The 24,290-nt window shown below is 40.5% G+C and overlaps 1 protein-coding gene across 2 annotated transcripts in view; it reads left to right on the top strand.

Moving 5' to 3' along the window:
• Positions 1-5,990: 5,990 nt before the first annotated feature.
• Positions 5,991-24,290, top strand: part of MCCC2 (methylcrotonyl-CoA carboxylase subunit 2) — a 78,070-nt gene continuing 59,770 nt past the window's right edge. The window contains exons 1-5 of one of the 2 annotated variants that reach the window (XM_024104536.3): positions 5,991-6,199; positions 14,244-14,310; positions 16,972-17,056; positions 20,772-20,873; positions 23,532-23,659. In XM_024104536.3, the coding sequence (XP_023960304.1) occupies positions 6,068-6,199; positions 14,244-14,310; positions 16,972-17,056; positions 20,772-20,873; positions 23,532-23,659 (514 nt within the window). In that variant the 5' untranslated portion in view covers positions 5,991-6,067. The remainder of the gene's footprint in view (positions 6,200-14,243; positions 14,311-16,971; positions 17,057-20,771; positions 20,874-23,531; positions 23,660-24,290) is intronic. The other variant, XM_042855906.2, reaches the window with a different exon arrangement.

Genomic DNA, 24,290 nt, shown 5'->3' with positions numbered 1-24,290 from the left:
TTTGTATAATTCCATCTGAAAAATTAATCATGCAAAAACCTCTTTTTTAAGCACTGGACTGTACTCCAATAGTTCTGTAACAATGTTACATTTGGGCATATGATAATCAGTATAGGGAGAGGTAGATACTTTCAATCTTCTTGTAAAAGGACTTCTATCTGTGGAAGTCTTGCGCGTGCGCACACACACACGACTTCCATATAATATATATATGACTAAAATACAAAAAGCAGCTGAAACGTTTCACTAATTTTTACCATTCTGAATTACCAGAGCTACAGTATTTATATTTAAGGGATTGTCCCCTCACGCTCATTATCTTATTTACTCCTGCAACAAATTTATAATGCTGCATTTTTATAACAGTCATTTCTGTAGGAATAAACAATATCAAGGTATTCTTTCTCTTCAGGATAAAACTGAAAAGAACCTTATTCAAACACATCTTCAATAATAAAGGAAAAAACAGAAAAATACTGTCCGCAATATACATTTACTTTATTGCAATGTGAAACTAATTCAGTTTGTTACTACAAGTAGGAAACAGCCTCTTTTTGGAAAATCAGGACCCAATTGACAGTTGAAGAAAGCTTTTTTCCAATACTGGACCAGAGATATCCGTAGACAATAGATTTATACAACATCTGCACTTACCTGATGGTAACAGAGAAGGTTATTTGCCAGTAGGATAAGTACTAGGGGGGTCAGTGATAAAGTGACTAACCTACACAGGTTAGAGGAGTGTGTGTGTGTATAAACTTAGGGAGAAGGCTCTCTTAGTTATGTCACAAGGAAAGCACTGATATCCTTTAGGTGCTACTGAATTCCTGCTCCACCATGACCTTCCTCATCCCCTTTGAAACACTACTTTGGATAAATATCCTAGTTTTAAGCCTGATCTACACTACAAAGTTAGTTTGATGTAAGCTGCCTTGCATTGACCTGGTTGTGCACATATCTACATTTAAAGTTGTCTCCCACTGTTGTAAGTGCCCTATTATGCTGACATAGTAACCATCTCCTTGAGTGGCATTGAGCCACAGTTGATGTACGTAGGTCATTGCAGTGTGAGTAGACACTGCATTACCTGTGTTGACATTAACAGTCCTCCAGCCACTGTCCAACACTGCCTGACACTGACTACTTTGGTCACAAATGTGAATTCCACTGCCCAGGGACATGTAGACCAGAAGCCTCCCTCCCCCCCTTAAAACCCCTGTAAATTTTTGAAATGCCTTTTCTTGATTGTTCAGTGAGCGAGCATACCCAGAAGCTCTCCATTGTGTGCAATGGCCCAGCTGCCCATGGTAGCTAGGCTCTCCAGTCGTGTTCCTGCCTGAACAAGAGAGAGATACTGGATCTCCTGGGCCTGTGGGGAGAAGAGGCTGTGCAAGCACAGCTCTGAACCAGCCATAGAAATGTCAACATCTACAGTAGATTACTCAGGGGTGCAAGAAAAGGGTTTTGACAGAGACGAGCAGCAGTGCTGCATGAAAGCCAAGGAACCATGGCAGGCATTATAGAAGGCCAGGGAGGCCAACCATTGATTTGGTGCCAAGCCGCACACCTGTTGCTTTTACAAAGAGCTGCATGCCATACTTGGCGGAGACCCTACTACCAGCCTATACGCCACTGTGGAAACCTCCAAGAAGCCCAAGTCACAGGCCTCTGCCACAAACAGCGAGGAGGAGGAGTATGGGGGACAGGTGACTAGGCTGTGCCACAAGCCAGGACCTCCACTGCAGTAAAGCCAGTCCCTGCAATTGAGCACTGGTGAGCCAGATGCAGGGGAAGAAACCTTGGATAAGTGTTTAAATTTATTTCCCACTACAGTTATGACTCCCTGAACTTATTAGGACGCAGCTACCAATTTTTTTTAATTAATCTACTTGTACTAGAAAAAGCAGTGGTCCAACAGAGAGGTAGAGTTATCGGCTTTTCATTCCCCTTTACAGTTATGGTGGGGTGGAGATGCATACAGAGCAATTTATGTACCCAGGGATGTCCTTTGAATCCTGAGAGATCTCGATGAAACTTCCATGAAGGTACTCTGCAATCCTCTCCTAAAGGTTTCTGTGGATGAGAGCCTTATTTCTTCCTCTGCAGTAGGACACTTTCTCACGCCATTCATCAATAACTTCAGCAGACACCTGTGATGCTAGCAGACCAGATGCCAGCTCATGTCAAGGCCCCATGCCTCACTGAAAGCTTACAGATGCATAGCTAGGAACCAGTCTTGCTTATTAGATCTTAAGTTCATAAGGATGTGTTTAGTGTTTTATAAAATGCTTAAGGATGCTGCATGTATTGTTCTCACTCAATACCCTGTTATAAAGTGATAGCAAGTATTTGCATAGTCTGTGACTATGTAACTTATCAAACAGGGAAAAAGCCCTGTGTAATGCAAATGATGGTCTCTAACAAGATGTTAAATACTGTTCGTTAAACGCAAATGAGCCAGTGTGCGAGATCAATGATCAGACTTTAAATGCATTCCTCCCTCCCTTTCCCCCATGAAGGGACCTGTGTGGCAACTGTTGTAGTCAGTTTGGTTTCTGTGAGAAGCTATAAATATGGACACAGAAAAATTCTTCATTTCTGGACTGTTTGGCTTTTAACTGCGCAGAATAACCAAACAAGAAGACAAAGATCCCTAGAGTTACTCTGCACAGCCCTAAAAGACTTTTGGGAAGCTGGCAGATTACTACATCTCTGCTATCTTTTGAAATTATAGAATGACTCACCTGTACATATATTTTTATTTGCTTTAATCTCTCAATAACTCTCATTCCTTTTTCTTAGCTAATAAAGCTTCAGTTAGTTTAGTACAGAATTGGCTACCAGTGTTGTCTTTGGTATGAGAACTAGGATGCAAATCGACCTGGAGTGACTGGTCTCTTGGGACTGGATGTAACCTGAATACTTTGATTTTTTTTCTTTTTAATAGAAGTGACCATTTATCACTAAGCCCAGCTTGCCTGGGTGGCAAGGTAGACTGGAGACCCCAAGAGGACTGTCTGTGACTCCATGGTAAGATTATTACAGTGACCCAGGAGTTCTGGTTAAATTTAACTATAGAACATACCACCAGTTTGGGGTTTCTGACCTGTTTTTGACAATCTGCTCTGAGATAGGCACTCATGGTTGTGAGCTACTCCAGACAGCATGACACCATTGCCTTAAACAGGCTAGTGACATATGGGCCTGGGCAACTTTGGGATGTCAGCAGCAGCTGTGCTTTCTCTGCCTTTGTCACCCCCAGGGGTGAGATATCAGCTAAAACAACCACTATCACTAGAAAATGTTGCCATTATTCAGTCCCAGTACCCTATACTCAGTTTCATGCATCCCAGCAATTCCCTCTCCATTTCCCTCCCCACTGGCAGGTCACAGTCACCATGGCTGTCAGCTGTGTCTTAATCAAGCACTCCAAAGCAGAAGGACCAATAAGCATATCTTGTTTCACACTTTAGGGGATCAAGACAAGGGGGGATTTATGAATCTTAAGTTTTGCTTTCTGTACATACTACGTTGACAATGATATCTCTGTGTTTTATCTGTAGCTGCAGCCATTGCAGCCTCGAGTGGTACACCTTCCATGTCAGCAGAACAACTCACCCACATAAGGAGGAGAAAAAGGAGGATGCGGGATGACATGTTCTTTGCTGCATCAGAACTTGAACAGGTGGTCTGGAGGGTGAATATTGGAGACAGCCTGGAAAAGGAAAGAGTGGAGAGGAGAGAGGCCCACGTTCCAACAGAAAAAGGAGAGGGCAATGGAGCTTCTCTGTCAACAAATGCAGATGCTGCAGACTCTTGTGGACCTCTAGTTTCAACAATCTTGGGCTCAACTGCCATTGCAGTTGGTGGAGAACTTCAGCATAGCATCTCCTTACCCCTTCTTCAGCATTCCACATGGCCGCAGGGCCAGCACACCTACCCCTTCCACTCCACACAGTGGGAAAGCATGGACAACCACAGCTTCACATACACTGACCTGTGAGAGCCATGGTTGAGGTATGTGTTGCTACAATGGCCATCAATTTTCCTTTCCCTTGTTTATTAAGGTTCTAAAAATTTAAGTTAAAATGTATTTGTCATGCTGTGTGGAGTGGCTCACAAACTTAGTGTGCCAACCTTAGGGCAGCCTGTCAGAAAACGGGGCAGATACCCCAAACTGGTGGTGTGTTCTATAATTGGATTTCACCAAATGTGAACTCCTGGATCACTGTAACAGTCTTACCATGGTGTCAGACAGTCCCATTAGCCTCTCCAGTCTATCTTGCCACCCTGACAAACTGGACTTTGTGATAAAAGGACACTTAAACTAGAAATCACATCACATTACATTTAGGTTGCTCCCAGTCCCAAGAGACCAGTCACTTACTGCAAAATGACCTGGATTTAAAGCAGGGGTGGGGAACCTACGGCCCACAGGCTGGATCCAGCCTGCTGCTTCATGTCATCCGACCTGCGGCAAGTCTCGGTGCCGCAGGCCAGAAGCCCTGAGCATCGGCTCGCCAGATTGCCAGAAATCTGGTTGGCTCCGTGCAGCTCCTGGCAGCAACCGACATGTTCCTCGGCCCCTAAGAGCAGGGGTGGATCAGGGAAGCGCCCATGCACTACCCCCGCCCCCAGTGCGGCCAATGGGAGCTGCGGGGGTGGCACCTGTGGGCACGGGCAGCACGCACGGCGTAGAGCCCCCTGGTCTCTCTGCCTCCGGGCTGGACATAACGGCCACTCTTGGAGCAGTGCGGAGCCCCAGCAGGCAGGGAGCCTGCCTTAGCTCTGCTGTGCCACCGGGAGCTGCCTGAGGTAAGCACTGCCCAGCCGGAGCCCGAACCCCCTGCCCCAGGTTGGAACCCCCTTCTGCACCCTAACTCCCCCCAGACCCTGCACCCCAACCCCCTGCCCTAAGTCTGAACCCCCTCCTGCACCCTAACTCCCTCTCAGACCCTGCACCCCCAGACCCTGCATCCCAACCCCCTGCCCTAAGTCTGAACCCCCTCCTGCACCCTAACTCCCTCTCAGACCCTGCACCCCCACCTGCATCCCAACCCCCTGCTCTAAGTCTGAACCCCCTTCTGCACCCTAACTCCCCCCAGACCCTGCACCCCAACACCCTGCCCTAAGTCTGAACCCCCTCCTGCACCCTAACTCCCTCTCAGACCCTGCACCCCCACCTGCATCCCAACCCCCTGCTCTAAGTCTGAACCCCCTTCTGCACCCTAACTCCCCCCAGACCCTGCACCCCAACACCCTGCCCTAAGTCTGAACCCCCTCCTGCACCCTAACTCCCTCTCAGACCCTGCACCCCCACCTGCATCCCAACCTCCTGCCCTAAGGCTGAACCCCCTTCTGCACCCTAACTCCCTCCCAGACCCTGCACCCCAACCCTTGGCCCCAGCCCAGAGCCCCAAATCTCTCTGCCCCACACCAGCACCCACATCCCCAGCCAGAGCCCTTACCTCCTCCTGCACCCCAACCCTATGTTCCAGCCCAGAACCCCCTCCTGAACCCCCATTTATGGCCCCACCCCAGAGCCTAGGGGAAGCCTTAAGCCTCTGTGCCCTCCCGTGGGGCTCTGTGTGGCCTCTGACTGATTTTTTTCTGTGGGTCAATAGCTCCTAATAGAAAAAAGGTTCCCCACCCAATTTAAAGCTTTCACATCTCAAATCAATGTTTTTTCCCTTGTCTGTGGGATAATGTTTTGTCGCTGCTGCTCAGTTTTAAAGGTTTTCCCTTTTTCTGAGATACCCGCCTTTACATTATTATTTAAAGGCTCTGTTCCCAGAGATACTTATGCACCGACAGCGGTGTGAGGGGCCGGGTGCATCCAGGCTACTGCCTCCCTCCTGCGGGGCAGGGGGCGGCTGGTCCCTTGGTGACCGGCCTACCCCGGTCGATGCCGCAGCCCGGCGGGATGGCTCCGTCCCCAGCAGCAAAGGGGAGCCGCGGCGCGGCCCCGCGCTTTCCATTGGCTGCAGCGGGGGGAGTGGCGGGGCGGCCGGCTCCAGGCCTGGGAAGCTGCCGCTTCCGCCCCCTAGCCTGGAGCTTCCGCGCCGCGATGCTGGCGGGTCTGAAGTGGCGGCTGGGGCTGCGGCTCTGTCGCCCGGCCGCGACTCTGGCCCGCGCGTACCACGGGGACAGGGTGGCCGCGGTGGGCTCGCAGCCTGACGCCGGCTCCCCGCTCTACCAGGTAGGCCGGGCCGGGGCAGCCTCGCCACCAGGCCGGGCTCGGGGGCTTATCTGGGCCCCGCTCCTGCTCCCATTGAAAACTGCGAGGACAGTCTGGCCCCTGCTACTCGGGCTAGCTCGGCCCTGGTGCCTGTGGCCCGGGCCCTGCAGCGTAGTGCTCCCCTTGCAGGGCCACACACGTGGTGTCAGCCTTCGCCCCATGCAGCCTGAGAGAGACCCAGAGAAAGGAGGAACGTCTCCCTGTCCTCTCCCCACAAACACACACCTCAGGTTATTTATATAATGGGGGTGGCGGTAGCGCCCGCTAGCTGCCAGGAGCGCCTCGGGCTTTCAGGAGCAGGTGGCCACTGCTCCAAGCAGCTTGCAATCTAAGAGCGCACATTAAACGTCCTTTCTTCCCACTCTTCTGCAAAGGGATCTCTTCGGACAAATGGCCAGATTCTGACCCTTGGTATAGCCTGAGTAAATGGGCTTTGTGCAGTAGGATAGCTTCACTAGTGAAACAGAGGTGGAGAGTTAGTGTGCCTTAGAAGGCATTGACTGATGTATTGAAAGCTGGAAGCAATGATTTGCTTGGAAATTAAATGTGAATCGAGGGTGTGAGCAATGTTTTTACAAGTTAGTCAGTATCTGCCGAAAACAAGGAGGAAAAATATCTTTATTTTGGAAAAATGGGAAGTTTTGGTTGATGTAAATTGGCTAATCTGTGCATCATTTTAAAAGGGCATTGTTAACTTCATCACACTGGAAACAAAGCTGTGTACTAGTAAACTTGGTTTACTTAAAACTGTACATGTTAGGATTCAATTTACTTTTCACTAATTAATCTATTTGTGTACATGCATTTTCCCCTGGCTTGAACACTGAAAATTAATCACTTTCACTTTTTGATTCATAGTGCTGTAGTATGTGGGTTGCAAACCCTGCAGAGGAATATGCATTTATTTTAAAATGTTTCCATTGGAGTTAAAAAAACAACAACAACCCAAACAACAAAACAAAAAACGGAACCAGCCAACCAAACAAAAACACGTTATAGAAAGATTTCCATTAATCTTAGGTTTTGTTTTGCAAAATGTAAATTTGAGGATGAAACAGCTGACTGTGACACTTTAGTAAGTATATATGATAAACCAAAGGAGTCAGAAATATTGTAAGAGTTCAAAAGTTAATTTTTACTTTAGTTAACTAAATTGGTATTAGGCATCTGTGTGTGCCCTCAAAATTCAAACTAAAAATGAGACCTGACTCAGTATATATATTTTTTTTAAACAAACTTTTCACCGTTTTTTCAAATGTTCATGTATTTTGGCAGCAGTTTCCTATGGGACGTCAACACAGGCCAGGTACGTCCAGCTATACTGGACAAGCACATTTACTCGGATACATCTGGTACGTCATTCAGGCAGTAAGGTGGCAAACAGTGTTAACATTTTTGTAGAAGTAATTACTTATAGAGCACTATATGTGTCTGTGATGTTTTACAAACACAGAAAAGCCAAGGTCCCTGCCATGAGGCACTTACAGTCTGAAACAAATGTATTACATGGGATAACATTGCAAACACAAGAAGGCATAAGGTGAATGATGAAGGTTACACTTCCCTTAGCTAATATTTGTCTTTATGGCTGTAAATTCAGCAAGACAGGTTGGCTTTCTAAATGTAAACTATCTTACAAACCAGAAGGGTAATTTTAAAAAGAGAAAAGGAAAATTTAAATTCTGGAAAAAGACCCAAAGGACCAGATTCTGTAGCCATTTTGCAAGTGTGGCTTCAAACAGAGGTCAACAGGAGATCTTAACCATTCAGTAATTGCAGGATTCGTTTGTAATTTCTGCCACCTCAGATTTGCATTGCTGTATCTAGAAGTTATCATATTAACAACAGATGTGTATAGTATTCATATAAAGTAAAGACAGTTTTCTTCTAGAGAAGAATGCATGGCATCTTGCTTGTCCTTTTAGCATTATATAACAAAAGTTCAGAAATATATGGTAGAAGTAATAATGCATACTGCTAAGAGCAATCTTTTATTTTTTAAATTTTTATTATTATTTTGCTCAAAGCGTAAGATAAGATTTAAAAGTATTGTTGCTGCTTCTTAGGGTAGAATGATTCACTGTTCTAGTTAGAGAACTAGGATTAAAATGGAGATAGTCAAGTCTCAAATTCACTAAATAGTTCCATTTGGTATGATATATTCATCCATGGCCTGAAAAACCCTTCTACCATTGGCAAATGGAAAGGATGGGATGGGTCGCTAAATGATTTGATCCCGCAAAGACTTAAGCATGCCTGTGTCTTTATGTATGAGAGTAGTCCCACTGAATTCAATAATTCATATGCATAAAATTATTTACATGCTTAAACCTTTGCAAGTTCGTGGCCTAAATTATCAGTTTATGCAGCATTTAAAGGGATGTGGTCAACTCAAAATCTAGTCAATTTAAAAAATGAGTTTCATTTCAGCTGGTGTATCTGTTTCCAAGTCTGTCTGCCAATATTTGTGGTTTTTCAAACACTTTTTTTAAAAGGGGGTTTTATCTCCCTGATACTGTGTGAAAGAGACACTTGTGGGGCAACTGACTGAATAAAGGAGAAAGCATCCTGGCAAATGAACCACATAAGAAAACAAAGAATAAAGAAAATATTTTTTCTTAATCACAGTTACACTGATTTGGGGTGTTGTAACTATTGTAGGCTTAAAAATGAAACAGATGTGTGATGGTTATTTTATAACATTTTAAAAATTTGGGGAAGCTCCAGAATACTGGAAGAAAGCTAATGTTGTGCCAATATCTAAAAAAAAAAAGGTAAATGGGATGATCTGGGTAATTATAGGGCTGTCTATCTGACTTTGATTCCGGACAAGATAACGGTGGCTGATGTGGGACTTCGTTAATAAAGAATTAAGGGAGGGTAATATAATTAATGCCAGCCAACACAGGTTTATGAAAAAGAGATCCGGTCAAACTAACTGGATTTTTTTTTTAAATGAGATTACAAGTTTGGGCATTTGACTTGTTACTTCGTGATATTTTGATTAAAAATCTAGAACGATATAAAATTCATATGGCACCTGTATCATGGATTAAAAGCTGGCTAACTGATAGGTATCAAAATGTAATTGTAAATGGGGAATCATCCTTTTCCTTGAATGGATGTATTTCTAGTAGGACCCTGCAGGGATTGTTCTTGGCCTTTTGCTATTTAACATTTTTATTGATGACCTGGAAGAAAACATAAAGTCATCATTAGTAAAGTTTGCAGATGACACACAAATTGGGGGAGTGATAAATAATAAAGAGGACACGTCACTGATTGAGAGTGATCCACGTTGCTTGGTAAACTGGGCTCAAGAAAACAATATGTGTTTTAATATGACTAAATTTATACATCTAGGAACAAAAAAGGTAGGCTATGCTTACAGGCTGGATGACTCTAATCTGAGAAGCAATGGCTTTGAAAAATATTTGAGGGTCATAGTGGACAATCAGTTGAACATGAGCTCCCAGTGCGCTGTAGCCAAAAGGGATAATGCAATTCTTGGATGCATAAATAGGAATCCCAAGTAGGAGTAGAGAGGTTATTTTTCCTCTGTATTTGGACTTGGTGCGACTGCCACTGAAATATGGTGTCGAGTCCTGGTGTCCACAATTCAAGAAGGATGTTGATAAATTGGAGAGGGTTCAGAGAAGATCCACAAGAGACAATTAAGGGATTAGAAAACTCAAGGAGATAAATGTATATAGCTTAACAGAAAAAAAAGGGTGTCTTGATTATTGTCTGTATGTACCTACATGGGGAACAAATATTTAATAAGTGTGCTTCAGTCTAGTAGAGAAAGTTATAACACGATCCAATGGCTGGAAGTTGAAGCTAGACAAATGCAGACTGGAAATAAAGCGTAAATTTTTAACAGTCAGCGTAAATAACCCTTGGAGCAATTTACCAAGAATCGTGGTGGATTCTCTGTCACTGACCACTTTTACATCGAGATTAGGTATTTTTCTAAAACAGCAGTTCTCAAACTGTGGGTTGGGACCCCAAGTGGATCACGACTCTGTTCTAATGGGGTCGCCAGGCTGTCGTTAGACTTGCAGGGGCCCAGGGCTGAAACCAAAGCTCCAGCCCCACCACCCGTGGTCAAACCCCAAGCCCACTGCTGGGGGCCAAAGTCTGAGGACTTCAGCCCTGGGCGGAAGGGCTCAGGTTACAGGCTCCCCGCACCTGGGGCAGTGGGACTCAGGCTTTGGCTCCCAGCCCGGGGCAGCGGGGCTTGGGTGGGCTCAGGCTTCGGTTCCCCTTCCTGGGGTGGTGAAATAATTTTTGTTGTCAGAAGGGGGTTGCAATGCAATCGATTTTGAGAACACCTGTTCTAAAAGATATGCTCTAGGAATTATTTTGGTGAAGTTCTATGTCTTGTGTTATATAGGAGGTCAGACTAGGTAATCACAATGGTCCTTTCGGGCCTTAGAATCTATGATAAAAGAAAAAGCTAATCAATAAGGCTACAAAGAGCATCTTTTGGATGTGAACTGAATGCAGTTTTGTCTCCCTTAGTCTGCTGACAGCTCTTGCGCAGCTGCTGCAGCAGAGCAATGAAATTAACAAGACTGGTCAGTTTTTTGCTTGCTATTGGGAATCCTGTGACACCAGTAAAACTAGCAATAATCAATTGCAATGTATACTTACTATTTAGGAAAGTGGTGAACAGTAGAAGTAGGTACTGGAGCTATTTGCAAGGTGAGGGGATTAAAATAAAACTAAAAAAAAAAAGGCTGAAAGAGGAATGAAGCATAATAGACCACTTCCCTTCAGGAGCCTGGAAAGTGTGGGGAGAAGTGTAGGGTTGTGGAGATGCCCCATACTCACAGCAGCCAGTAGGCTATAGAGTGGTAGTATGTGAAAGAGAGAATCTCTCTTCCAGCAGCTGAGGGTAGAGGCTTCAATCTTATCAGATGCTCATTAGCCAAAGGGTGATAAATAAAGATGGCACATGTAAGCAGTGTCCCAGGAGAGCATCCTGCTAAGAACATGAACCCTTTTCCAGGAGCTGGTATGGGGGGTTGAGAGCTGGATTTTTTAATCTAAGTGTCTTTGCTGATGGGTCCCCACACATCTTTTATATCAGCTCTGACTAGTAGGTGACTGGCAAAATTTTAAAGCCCTGTATTAAGACTATATGTTTTCACTTTTCAGCAAAGATATTTTAAAATGGATTTTTCACCTTCCAGTAATAACTTCAGAATGCATGTGATGATCTTTTGCGACAGAGTATGATGTAGTATGAAATTAAATTAACTAAAATTAAAATTGTCTTTGTGTTTTCTTTTTTCCTGCATGTGCGCACCTCATCTCTTTCTTTTCCTTTTCCCCTCCACCACTCTTGTGCCCTTTCTGTGACTAAAGGAGTGAGTCAGGTTATTTGTGTTGACCTGAGAGAGCCTTATTGTTGTGAGACTCATTAGATATCTGGGACAATCTTAACCTTGACTGGCAATTCTACGTTTTCAGAATTAAACAGAGTGGTTCTGTTGATATTAAAGCAGAGTTCTATATTTTCTAACTGGGTAACAATAAGATAACTCAATATGAATGAGTGCACAATAGCTATTGTCTTCTCTATCTATCTATCTATCTATCTATCTATCTATCTATCTATCTATCTATCTATCTATCTATCTATCTATCTATCTAGAGCGACTCTTATTAGAGTCTTTAAAAAGCCAGATTGGAACATGGTTGGATAGTATCTTTAATTACTGAGGTTTGCTGCACTAATAATTTTGTGCAGTGATTCTTTGGCAAACAGGGAAGTAATTATGAGCTCATTAATGGATTACTCACATTCAAAAACATCAGAGCCCGTTTTATTAAAAGAAGGGATGTTGGCTAGGCCACCAGGATATTTTTATTCTTTCTTTGATGAGCATCTTGGTGTCTTTAGCTTATACTAGGGCTGTTGATTAATCGCAGTTAACTTTAAAAAAAAATTAATCATGATTAATTGCAGTTTTAAACGCACTGTTAATAGTATACCAATTGATATTTATTAAATATTGTGGATGTTTTTCTACATTTTCATATCTATATTGTATTCTGTCATAAGTGAAATCAAAGTGTATATTTTTTATTAAAATATTTGCACTGTAATGATAAAATAGTATTTTTCAATTCACCTCATACAAGTACTGTAATGCAATTTCTTTGTCATGAAAGTGCAATTTACAAATGTAGATTTTGTTTTGTTACATAACTGCACTCAAAAACAAAACAATGTAAAACTTCAGAGCCTACAAGTCCACTGAGTCCTACTTCTTGTTCAGCCAATCAGTAAGACAAACAAGTTTGCTTACATTTATAGGAGATAATGCTGCCCTCTTCTTATTTACAATGTCACCAGAAAGTGAGAACAGGCATTTGCATGGCACTTGTGTAGCCGGCATTGCAAGGTACTTACATGCCAGATATGCTAAACATTCATATGCCCCTTTATGCTTTGGCCACTATTCCAGAGGACATGTTTCTATGCTGATGGCGCTTATTAAAAAAATGTGTTAATTAAATTTGTGACTGAACTCCTTGGGGGAGAATTGTATGTCTCTGGCTCTGTTTTACCGGCATTCTGCCATATATTTCATGTTATAGCAGTCTCGGATGATGACCCAGCACATGCTGTTCATTTTAAGAACACTTTCACTGCAGATTTGACAAAATGCAAAGAAGGTACCAATGTGAGATTTCTAAAGATAGCTATAACACTTGACCCAAGGCTTAAGAATCTGAAGTGCCGTCCAAAATCTGAGCGGGACGAGATGTGGACAGTGCTTTCAGAAGTCTTAAAAGAGCAACACTCCGATGCCGAAACTACAGAACCTGAACCACCAAAAAAGAAAATCAACCTTCTGCTGGTGGCATCTGACTCAGATAATGAAAATGAACATGCGTAAGTCCACTGCTTTGGATTGTTATCGAGCAGAATCCGTCATCAGCATGGACGCATGTTGCCTGGAATGGTGGTTGAAGCCTGAAGGGACATATGAATCTTTAGCGCATCTGGCATATAAATATCTTGTGATGCCGGCTACAACAGTGCCGTGAGAACGCCTGTTCTCACTTTCAGGTGACATTGTAAACATGAAGCAGGCAGCATTATCTCCTGCAAATGTAAACAAACTTGTTTGTCTGAGTGAATGGCTGAACAAGCAGTAGGACTGAGTGGACTTGCAGGCTCTAAAATTTTACATTGTTTTGTTTTTGAATGCAGTTTTTTTGTACATAATTCTATATTTGTAAGTTCAACTTTCATGACAGAGATTGCACTACAGCACTTGTATTACGTGAATTGGAAAAATACCATTTATTTTGTTTTTTTACAGTACAAATACTTGTAATCAAAAATAAGTATAAAGTGACCACTGTACACTTTGTATTCTGTGTTGCAATTGGAATCAATATATTTGAAAATGTAGAAAACATCCAAAAATATTTAAATAAATGATATTCTATTATTGTTTAACAGTGCAATTGGCAGCCCTAGTTTATACCTAAATAGTCTGCTGGAATAAGTATAGAGAATCTGAGTTTTAACTTCTCCTTAGGCTGGGACTTGAACCAATGATCTTTTGGCACAAAATAGGAGTACTAGCATTTGAACTGAATCCTTCTGATGTGTGTTATAATGATTAGTTAAAAACAAAACTTAAAACTTAGAGGAAAAAACCCAAGCACCCTTCCCCCCCCATAACCTCCTTTTATAGATAAGCTGATTTCTGATTGACTGAAACATAAAACAAGTCTTCTGAGAATCTAACTCCACTAGCGCTCTTGTGAGGCTTGTTTGAAAGCACTTTGAGATGCTTGGATAAAAGATAAGTGGAAATATTGTTATTAGTGTAAGAAAATATCAATTTTTTGAAGAGGATCAAACAATGTGATATCACCAGTAACTAACAAATTTTCCTGTGACATGATTCTCTATTAAAATATTACTGTTAGTGTTGATTAAAGTTTAAATGCTCACATTTTCCCCCTCATCTAGGAAAACTATGAACGAATGAAAGCACTAGTAACTGAACTCCAAGAGCTAGCAGAAAAAATCAGATTAGGTAAGTTCTGTGTGTGTGATTTTAGAACATTATTTAAAGTAGCCTTGGATTTATTTTTTGTACAGTTTTTCTTTACTGATCTTAATTTTTAAAAACTGGACAAATTTATGAGTGTGTTGAGTGATGGGGTTTCTTGTGTTAATAGGCTCAGGGCTCATTTATGTTCCTAAAAGCTCATGCTTCAGGCTTCCGCCAGCCACCCGTAGGGGTCAGGAAAGAATGAATAAAAAAATATTCTGGAAGGGTTTTTGGTCTGTTTTTTTCTGAAGCATCAGAGATGGCCATGGTTGGAGATGGGATACTGGACAGGGTGTGCCAGTGATCTGAGGTGGCATTCTCTCTCTCAGCTGGCTGATTCTTTCTCACACGTATTCTAGTAGATGTATTGAAATGTAGGGCTATTCCTATTTGAGTCTAGTTCTGCTACCTTCCATTAGTTGAAAACTTTGAAAGGATGACGTCAGGTCTAATTTGGTTCAAAAATCTAGGTTTTGCCATAATAATAATAAAGCTTAACAAAAATCTACCACCAATAACATGTTTCCATGACATTTAAAAAAATCGCAATAGTCTTTAAATTAATGTACCCTATGTTTGCCATTCAAATAGCACAGCAGTGTGCTATTGCATAAGGATCTGAAAGTGACTAGAAACAGACTCTAAATGAAAGTGAAGCTGACTTAATGACACTGTATCTTAATTTCATTTTCCAAGCTGAGAGAGAGGCAAAAAGTAAGCAACCTGAATAAATAGTAGAAAGTTGATTATTAAAATAAAATAATTTTAAATTCCTAAGTATGTTGTTTTAATTAATTTAATGACAGTATTCCTTTAAACAGATAAGATTGTTAATAAGAGACTTTTACTGATATGTTTTTCACTTCATCTGTATTCCCTTCTTCATTCCAGTCTGTTGCTATGCTTTTTGCCTTTATAACCAATCAGCTGGGCAAATACACTTCTTTTCAAGTTGTCAATTACTGTATCAGGCCTGGTCTGCACCTAAAAACTAGATTGACATCGCTACATTGCTCAGGGCTTTGAAAAATGTTGTGCCCTGTGAGACCAATTATGTCGAACTAAAACCCGGTGTAGACGTAGCTAGGTCCGTGGAAGAATTTTTCTGTTGATTTAATTACTGCCTCATGGAGACTTGGATGGAAAAAACCCTTCTGTCAGTGTAAGAAGCAACTACAGTACGGTGCTGCTGTTGTGTAGATATACCCTCAGTTTGCAGAGATGATCTTTGAGGAACTTAGCCATGCCTTGTACTATAGGAAAACTACAAACACAGGGATTCATCTTCATGATTGTAAAATTCAAATTAACTAATTCCAACTAAGTGAAGAATATAAAATTTAAAATACTATATCAGGGCTGCACAACTAATTGTGACAGGCTGGACCTCCAACTTCAACTCTGCCCCTTTGTTTGTCTGCATTATGAGAGTTTATTTGTTAAATTGTTATTTCTCAAATCTTACAATACAATTTCTTTCACAACCTTGGAAGGGAACAGAGTTAAGGTTGCATGTTTAATTTTATCGTTATTACTTGCTTGCAGGATTGCAAATTTTCTCCTGGGAAATGCTGAATATCCTTGTCTCCCACTCATTTCAATGGATGTGAAGGATGCTCAGCACCTCCCAGTGGTGCTCATGGCTAATAGGATAGGGCTGTTTGTTTCTGTGAATCTTCCTATGTTTTTCCATCAGATGGGGATAGGAGAAAAGCAAAGTATTGCACAGTCACTCTCCTTCATCCTGCTCACTTATATTCCTCCTGAGCATTAGTTTACCCTTCAGTCTGTGGAATTCACTGAAGTTGTGAAGTCTGTAGTGTAATGAAAAGGCATAGAAGCATATAAAAATGATCAGGTGGCTGTCTGGCATAATTCTAAAGGGTAAGTGTCCCTCTTTCACCCTATCGGTAGGAATGGCTCTCACTGAATTAGCCTTCACTGACATCTGTGGGATTAGTTTCTGAGGAAATATAAAATGGTACATGCCACTGCTACTAAGAGGGTGAGAGATGTCAGCTGGCAACAAGTGTTGGAATGGTGTTAAACGCCAAGGAATGAGAGGTATAATTTAAGTGCAAAGTGAGATAACGAAGTAATGGATGAAGAGGAGCAAAAGGAAACGTAGGCTGAATGTTAAATGCTGTACACCCCAACTGTGAGGTCTTCTACACTCTAGAGTAATCTCCCGAGAAATCTCCCATCGGTTGAGCAATTTAAAACTGAACTCAGCAAAACAATTTAGAATGTGCTGTAGGGAAATGAACACAGCCCAGTAGGTTCCTGTCCATCTCTCCTTCCTATGATCCCTAAAAAGTGAGTTTTTGAGTGCTCTGTTAGTTCATTGTCAAAATGAAACCCCAGGCAGCAGTAGATAAGCTCTATTAGCTGAGAGTTTATTTGCTTTCAAACTTTGTTAGTAAAGAATGTAGAAAAAGTAACTTAGAATATATGACAAACTGATTTAAGATGATGCAGATAATCTGTCATCTAAAATATAAGCTCTATTAAATATATTGTCTCTTTAAGGTCTGTATTTTTGTAATTGAGCATTCAGCTCTGTTTTCATTCTAAGTTAAACGTTAAATATTGATTTATTCATTTGTGTGTACAGTAGATCTAATTAATGATCTTGTATCACAGGGGGTGGAGAAAAGGCACGGAAGCTTCATACATCAAGAGGAAAGCTGTTACCCAGAGAGAGAATTGACAGACTCATAGATCCAGGGTGGGTAATTTATTATTGGCTATAAAGCATCAAATACTCTTTTGTGTTGTGTAAGCTAACAGAACTGTCTCTTTTTTTGAAGTTTCCTAAACTACTGGCAAGCAGGGTAGATTTGATTTAAATCACTAGTCAGGAAGACTCGATTTAATCACGGATTTCTACATAAAAGTACATTCTTGTTGGTTGTTATAACCTTAATACATATTCTTCACAACTTAGAGATAGATGTAGATTTCATTTTTAGAAAGTACACACTATACACACATTTTTAAAGTGATTTATTTTGAAAACTTTTCAGATTAGTTTTACAGCTATATCAGAAAATGAATGATTGTTTGGTTATTTCATTTACCAAAGGTAATTGAAGCAGATATTTATGAAGTCACTGGGAGGTGAACTATCTCCAATTCAACAGGTTAATCATTAATATGTGGAGGATTTTCTTGCCAGGCTGTATTAGGAGGAGAACATCACCCGACAGACATTTAGATTGTTTTATTTAACTAAAACAACAACGTTCTGTATTCTGGATTTTTTTCTTCAATAACAAACATATAATATTTTAACAAAACAAGCATATGAATTTTTGAATTTAGTTAAACAGTCAAGTTTTTTAAAATCAAGTTTGTTTTTGTTAAAATTGTTTTTAACTAAAATAGTTAAATGTATTTTTAAAAACAAAGCAAAAATTAAATTGACTATGTCAGCCAGGTCAATATGAGAAACTTAAAATATGGGCTTCTGCAGCTAACTCAGTCGTCTTCACCTTCATTTTCCATTTTGTTCATAATCTGGAAAAGAAAAACAAGCTTTCCTGCTTTTTCAGGTCCCAAACGATTTCTCAGTTTGGAATGAATTAGTCCAAAGGAAGAAAATATTCTTTCTACACTGGCAGAAGAAGTTACTGCTGTAACTGTTGACTGATGTGACTTTCTTTAAAACATCATCAGCAAACTTTTTTCTTGAATGGTTCACCCTTAACTCTGAAGTTTATTATAGTTGGCATTATGAAGGAATGATTGCTGGATGTCCATGTCATTGTCAACTTCTAACAGTTAAGGTTTGACCCTGGTACTGAGTATTGAGAATATTTGCAAGAAAATGAGCTGGAGATAGTGCTTTTCCCATTCATTTTTTAATGCTTGTAATTTAACTCTGTCATTGCATATTTCTCTTTCTAGGATCTCACTCAGTTCCTTCCAAATTTCAATAGCTTCAGCAATAAAACAGCTATTTCCCTGCATTTTGTTCAAGGCTACAGAAATAGGCTTCAGGGTACTCAGCATGTGTTCAACATTTCTCTTAAGCCCAATGCTGAGAACTTTGGCTGTGACAGTGCCATCTATTTGTTCACGATTTTCTTCATGATCTGTCATCAGATTAGGCCAGTTCTTGATACAGTGCTCAAAACAGTCCACTACTGAGTTCCATCGCACGTCTTGTGGGAGAGTTAGCTTGGTTCCTCCCACTTTTTTCAGAGCAGCTGCTGCAAAGTGGTTGTTATGGAAGTATTTTGCAATTTCAACAACATTAACCTTTATTTCTGGAACACTGAAGTCTTTGTCTAGGAGGTGCATCAAATGAGCACTGCAACCGTATGTTATTAGCTTGGGACTCTCTTCACTCTCTTCTAAATTTCTTCTCATCTTGGATACATTTGCAGCATTGTCTGTGACCAAGCTGCATACTAGACATTTGAATTTTTTTTCACAGTTTGTTACAGCTTTTACTGCTACTTCTTGTAAGTATTCTGCTGAGTGTGCATTTCCTGATGTATCAGTTGTTTCTGTAAGGAAGACATTCCCTTCTTCTGTTGTCACACAAGCACATACAACAGGATCATTGTGGACATTTCTCCACCCATCAAGACTCAGGTTAACAATTTCACCCTCTAGAACTTTTGAACACTGCTCAGTTTCTCTTTCATACACTTTATCCAGCAATTTGCCTGCGACATCTGCTCTGTTGGGTGGACTGTATCCTGGTCTTATAGATGACTGAACCATGTCAATGAAGTGTGGGTTCTCAATCATACGGAAAGGAGAGTTTGTTGCATAAACAAACCGGGCAATTTTTTCATCAATTACCTCATTTTGTAATCTGCTGGTTCTTATCACAAATTTATCTATGGTTGTTTCTGGATGATTTTTTTTCTTTTTTCTTTTTGCTACAGATGATATACTGTGGCTATGTGACATATATGATGTGACTGAAACTCTATCATTGGCAGATAACTCTGAAACTATAGAAAATGATGGTGATCTTGAAGGTGGATAGTCTTCAGAATCCTGTATGTTGAGGGGATGGATTCTCCTAAACAAAATAAATCAATGCAGTTATTTAAGTATTATTACCATGTCGCTCATTTAGTATTACTCATTGCATTCACTGACACTCAGTACTACTTTAAAGGTGAAACTGTAAAACTGTAAAAGGAAGATCTGCCTATTTCAGCTTTTTTTTTTTTTTTTAAATCACAACAGCATCTAAAATGATAGTACCATAGAGTAACAACTATATTTTTTGCTCAAATATGATAATTCAAGAATAGTCCAGAAGGAAGTCCTTGGGAAAGAAGTATGAAATAAAAAAGTTTACTATCCTGAAGATCCTGCGTGTTCAGACATGTTCCTTTCATCATCTTCAACTCAGCTTCCTCCTGAGAAGTAACACTTCTCGTGATGATGTTTCATTTGGGCAACCAGGCCTTGCATTTCTTTTTTGCACTGTTTGCATTTTGCATGCATGCCTCTCTTACCCACAGGTAGAGGAACTTCATTAAAATATTCCCAAACCGGGTCTCTTTTATGGCCTGCTGCCATTATAGGTTTTCCCTTCTAGTGAGAGAATGGTATGGTAGATCTCAAATCAATGAAGGCTACACTCAGAAAGACCTCAAGACTTCTGGAATATGCTGCTCAAACAGTTTCACTTTTGTTTCTACTGCCTGTCCTTCCCTTCTCACATTTATCTCCAGACTTCTTCTCCTTGTCCAGATTTATTCCGCCCCCAACAATCTTCTATTCATTGAACTTTTTGAAACTTTGCACTTTTAGAGAGAGGTAAGGGATTGACTCTGTGTACACAAATTTGCAGAGGAGCAATAGGGTTGAAGTCTGTTGTTTCTTACCTCTCTATATAATTTATTTATTTAAAAACATTTTTGCTGTTAACAAACAGGTTATCTCTGGAGATACAAATCCACAGTTTGAGAACTGCAAATTAAGCATCTCTGATGCTATCTTTTAGGCTAAGCACTGAGTCCCATTGGGTAGATAGAAAGATTAACCTAAATAATCTATACAGAAGTCCCTGGATCTCCATAAGATTGGGTCCCTAATCCATAAACTATTGGAATTTATTTACAAAACTTTTCTTAAACTTATATTAGATTTATATATTGTCTCATACTATAGAATTAGAATTTATAATCCTTATTCCATGATGAGATATCTTTGAGCTATAATGTATCTTAATTAAAACTATCCTTAGATAGGTTTTTTTCCTCAAAAAAATCCGATTTAAAAAAAAAAAATCATTGATTTTTATCCACCCTGCTGGCAAGTAGTGTTGGTTTGAAATCTTGACATATCTATTGTTTGGAAGATGGATTGCAAGAACACATTTTAAAACCATGAACTTTATAAAAGAAAATAATGTTTTGTCAGGCTGCTTCCGGTTAATAACCCTATCAAAATGTTTGTCATTTTTTTAGGTCTCCATTCTTGGAGTTCTCCCAGTTTGCAGGTTACCAGTTGTATGGTAATGAAGAAGTACCGGCAGGAGGCATTATCACAGGCATTGGAAGGGTGTCGGGGTAAGAAATTGCCAGTGATCTATATACACCTCTACCATGATATAACGCGACCCGATATAACATGAATTCGGATATAACGCGGTAAAGCAGTGCTCCGGGGGGGCGGGGCTGAGCACTCCAGTGGATCAAAGCAAGTTCGATATAACGCGGTTTCACCTATAACACGGTAAGATTTTTTGGCTCCCGAGGACAGCGTTATATCGAGGTAGAGATGTATTATGTCTATTATGTGAGCGAGAGGATGTTTTTGTGTGGTTCCTAGTTCCAGTGCTGGGAGCCATCTAGCACTTTGTTTCCAATATTAAGTTGAAGGCTTTCTGGTATTTGCCTCCTATGACCCAGAAGATTACTAAAATGGCTATTCTGCCTATTTAGTTTTGACTTCATGGAAAGGATTCAGCTGGGTTCTTCTTCTTCTTATTCTTAGGGCTTGTTTACACTTAGAATTCTGCAGTGGCATAGCTGTGCTGTCTATGCCAATGGGAGAGGTTCTCTTGTCAGCGTAGGTAATCCACCTCCCTGAGAGGTAGTAGCTAGGTTGACAGAAGAATTTTTCTGTCAACTTAGTGTCGTCTACATGGGGGTAAGGGAGTTGTGGATTTAGGTTGGCTGTGGATTTTGCACACCCCTGATTGATGTCATTAAACTGATCTAAGTTTCTAGCGTAGCTCAGACCTTAGACAAAACATGTATCAACATCCCTATTAACTCATTTGGAGGCTGCATTGTTATCTTTCTGATGAGAAATAAATGGTTAATTGTGCAAGGACATAGGTGAGGTAGAAAGGCAATTTTAAATATGTGGAAAGATGTCTTGGAGTAAGAAAGTCTCTCTAAGGGAGAATGATGCACTTGTTGAAACTATTGTGACGGGATATTACTTTAGGGACGATGAGCCAGGAAGCTGAAGGAACCCCAGGAGGGTAATGATTTTATCTAGTGCCTTCTTGTGCCACCCACAATGTATGGCTTAATGGTCAAGCTCCTCCCATATTTCTTTCTTTAAAAAAAAAAAATTCTGAACAACCATTTACCTTTCTTCAAAATAAAATCTCTTTTAGTAAGGACGTTCAAATGGCTTGTGGCTTTAAGGGGATGCCACGGAGGCGGAACTGTTCTTTGGGTTTGTTTCTAATAATGAGGAGAGGTTTTTTTTTAGTTTTAAGTACCTGGGTCACTCTGGGAGATTTCTGGTCGTTTTGGATTTCACCTACTCTGTTGTCACATAAGTTGGCTGATCAGTGAATAACTAACTGTTGCTGCTTTGCTTTCACAGTCTGTCTAGGTTATTCATGGACTCACTCTAGGTAGAGCCACTCACAGGCTCTTCTAGCATGAAGGTATGGTGCTGCAAAGACAGAATGGCTCAGAGTTAAGTCAATAACAAAATTTTAAAAAATCAGCTTAAATATTTTTAAGAGTCTTAGTGATTCTCAGCCTCAGCTAAGGTCCTGAGGGGAAAGGCAGATCACATGATTCTCCACTGATCTAGACTGGTGCAGTGGTCCCTGTGGGATGACTGCAGCTAGTGTAGTTTAGAGCATCCTTGAACAGCCCAGAACTGGGTGGTTGAAATGTATCTTAGGAAACACCTTTTCCACTCCACTACTACTAGCTTTCCTCAGCTGCTCTGAGCCGAGAACCTGTCTCTTGTTCTCTCAATAAGCCCAGAAATCAAGTTAGTTTATCTGGAACTGAAAAGAAATAGTTAACAAAATTCATAGTTCCTTGGTTCTAAACTCCCATGTTGATGCTAACACACCGAGAGCTTCATTTCTGCCATCAAAGATAATACAGGTATATCTATCTAGTCATGACTGTTGATTACTATTTTCCTCAGGAATGATGACAGCAAGTATTTCATTTTCAACCAGGTGCTTAAGTACAGTTAAGAAAACCAAGTATTTTTTTCTTCCAAAAGTGTATTAGACTGAGAATTTCCAAAGTGTATTTAGCTACAGTTGGTTTTAAATCCAGCATGAGTGTTGTGTTAAAATAAACAGTCTCTGTTTTTGTTAACTTCTTGTGGGTGGCCTTATGTTGAAAAGTAATATCACTGTTGTCATGGACAGTGTGGGAGCCCTGCATTGTAAACTATTTTTCCAATTTACATGCTGCTAATCAACAGAACAATTGCTTTGCCACATGAACAACAATTGAAGCTATAAAGTTGTTGCTTTAGTTGATGCAACTGTAGAGAAGGTTGGGGGACTGCTTTATATTTTGACACTGGACTGTCATGCTACAGGTCCCCTTCTCAGAATATGAATGCTGCTAATACAGAACACAGAAATAGGGATTTTTCGAGAGGGACATGCACATTGCAGCAGATTTTGAGAGAGTAAGAAAGTGTTAAACAACAAATTGTTTCCTTTTCTATTACATTTCTGTACAGTTATGCTCAGTAAAATTGGTGCAGCTTTCTTTAAACCTAGAGATTTCAGATGCTTCTTCATTAATATTGTTTTTTCTAAGAACTTAAAGCAAATATGACATGAAATCACATGCAGCCTTTAAGAGAGGGAATCTAACAGTGGAACAGTTTTAAAGCGATAAACATTTAATGCTGATGGAAATTGTTGCAGATATCCTGGTTATAGTGGTAAAGTAGATCAGTTGGGAAATATGCTTGTTTCTCATAAAGTTTCTACTTTTCAGAGTGGAGTGCTTGATTGTTGCTAATGATGCAACTGTCAAAGGTGGTTCTTACTATCCAGTCACAGTGAAGAAACATTTACGTGCTCAAGAAATTGCGATGCAAAATCATCTCCCTTGTCTATATTTAGGTAAGTCCCATTACAAAAATAGCTATTGTTAAACAAAGGTCAGGGATTCTAGCTAGAAGACTACATTTTTAAATTGACACTATCAACATTATATCTTGACTTTAGTAAAGCTTTTGATGTCTCAAATGACCTTCTCATAAACAAACTATAGACATATACCCTAGATGAACCTACTATAAGGTGGGTGCACAACTATTGGGAAACTGTACTCAGAGAGTAGTTACACTGCTCTACAGCCAAAATGCATCTGAAATAAATGTAGTCAAACTTTACTAATTCTGGGTCACTTAGAATGAAAATGATGCTTGAAATTGTTGATTGGCTCTAGTTTTCAAGATATGCTATTGGGTCAGTATATACGACCCTTGACTTGGGAATGGCGGAGGATAAGTGAGTTATAAAGGGAAGGGATCTCAATTTAAACCAGAAATGACTAAAATACATCTTTGACTGGATCTATGAATAAATCTATGACTGGGTTTGGACAGTACTTGCTTTTTAGGCAAAACAATGAATTATGCAATCTGAAGCTGGTATTGCATCATATATGATATGAGTTGCATCATGTTATTCCTAGAAGTCATGGATGAGGCAATCATAACTAAGCTTACATCATTCTGCTGAACAAATT

This window comes from Chrysemys picta, chromosome 6 (assembly GCF_011386835.1).
Source record: "Chrysemys picta bellii isolate R12L10 chromosome 6, ASM1138683v2, whole genome shotgun sequence".
NCBI lineage: Eukaryota > Metazoa > Chordata > Testudines > Emydidae > Chrysemys > Chrysemys picta.
The sequence above is the reverse complement of the archived record's forward strand: the minus strand, read 5'-3'. Positions and strand labels throughout refer to the sequence as shown.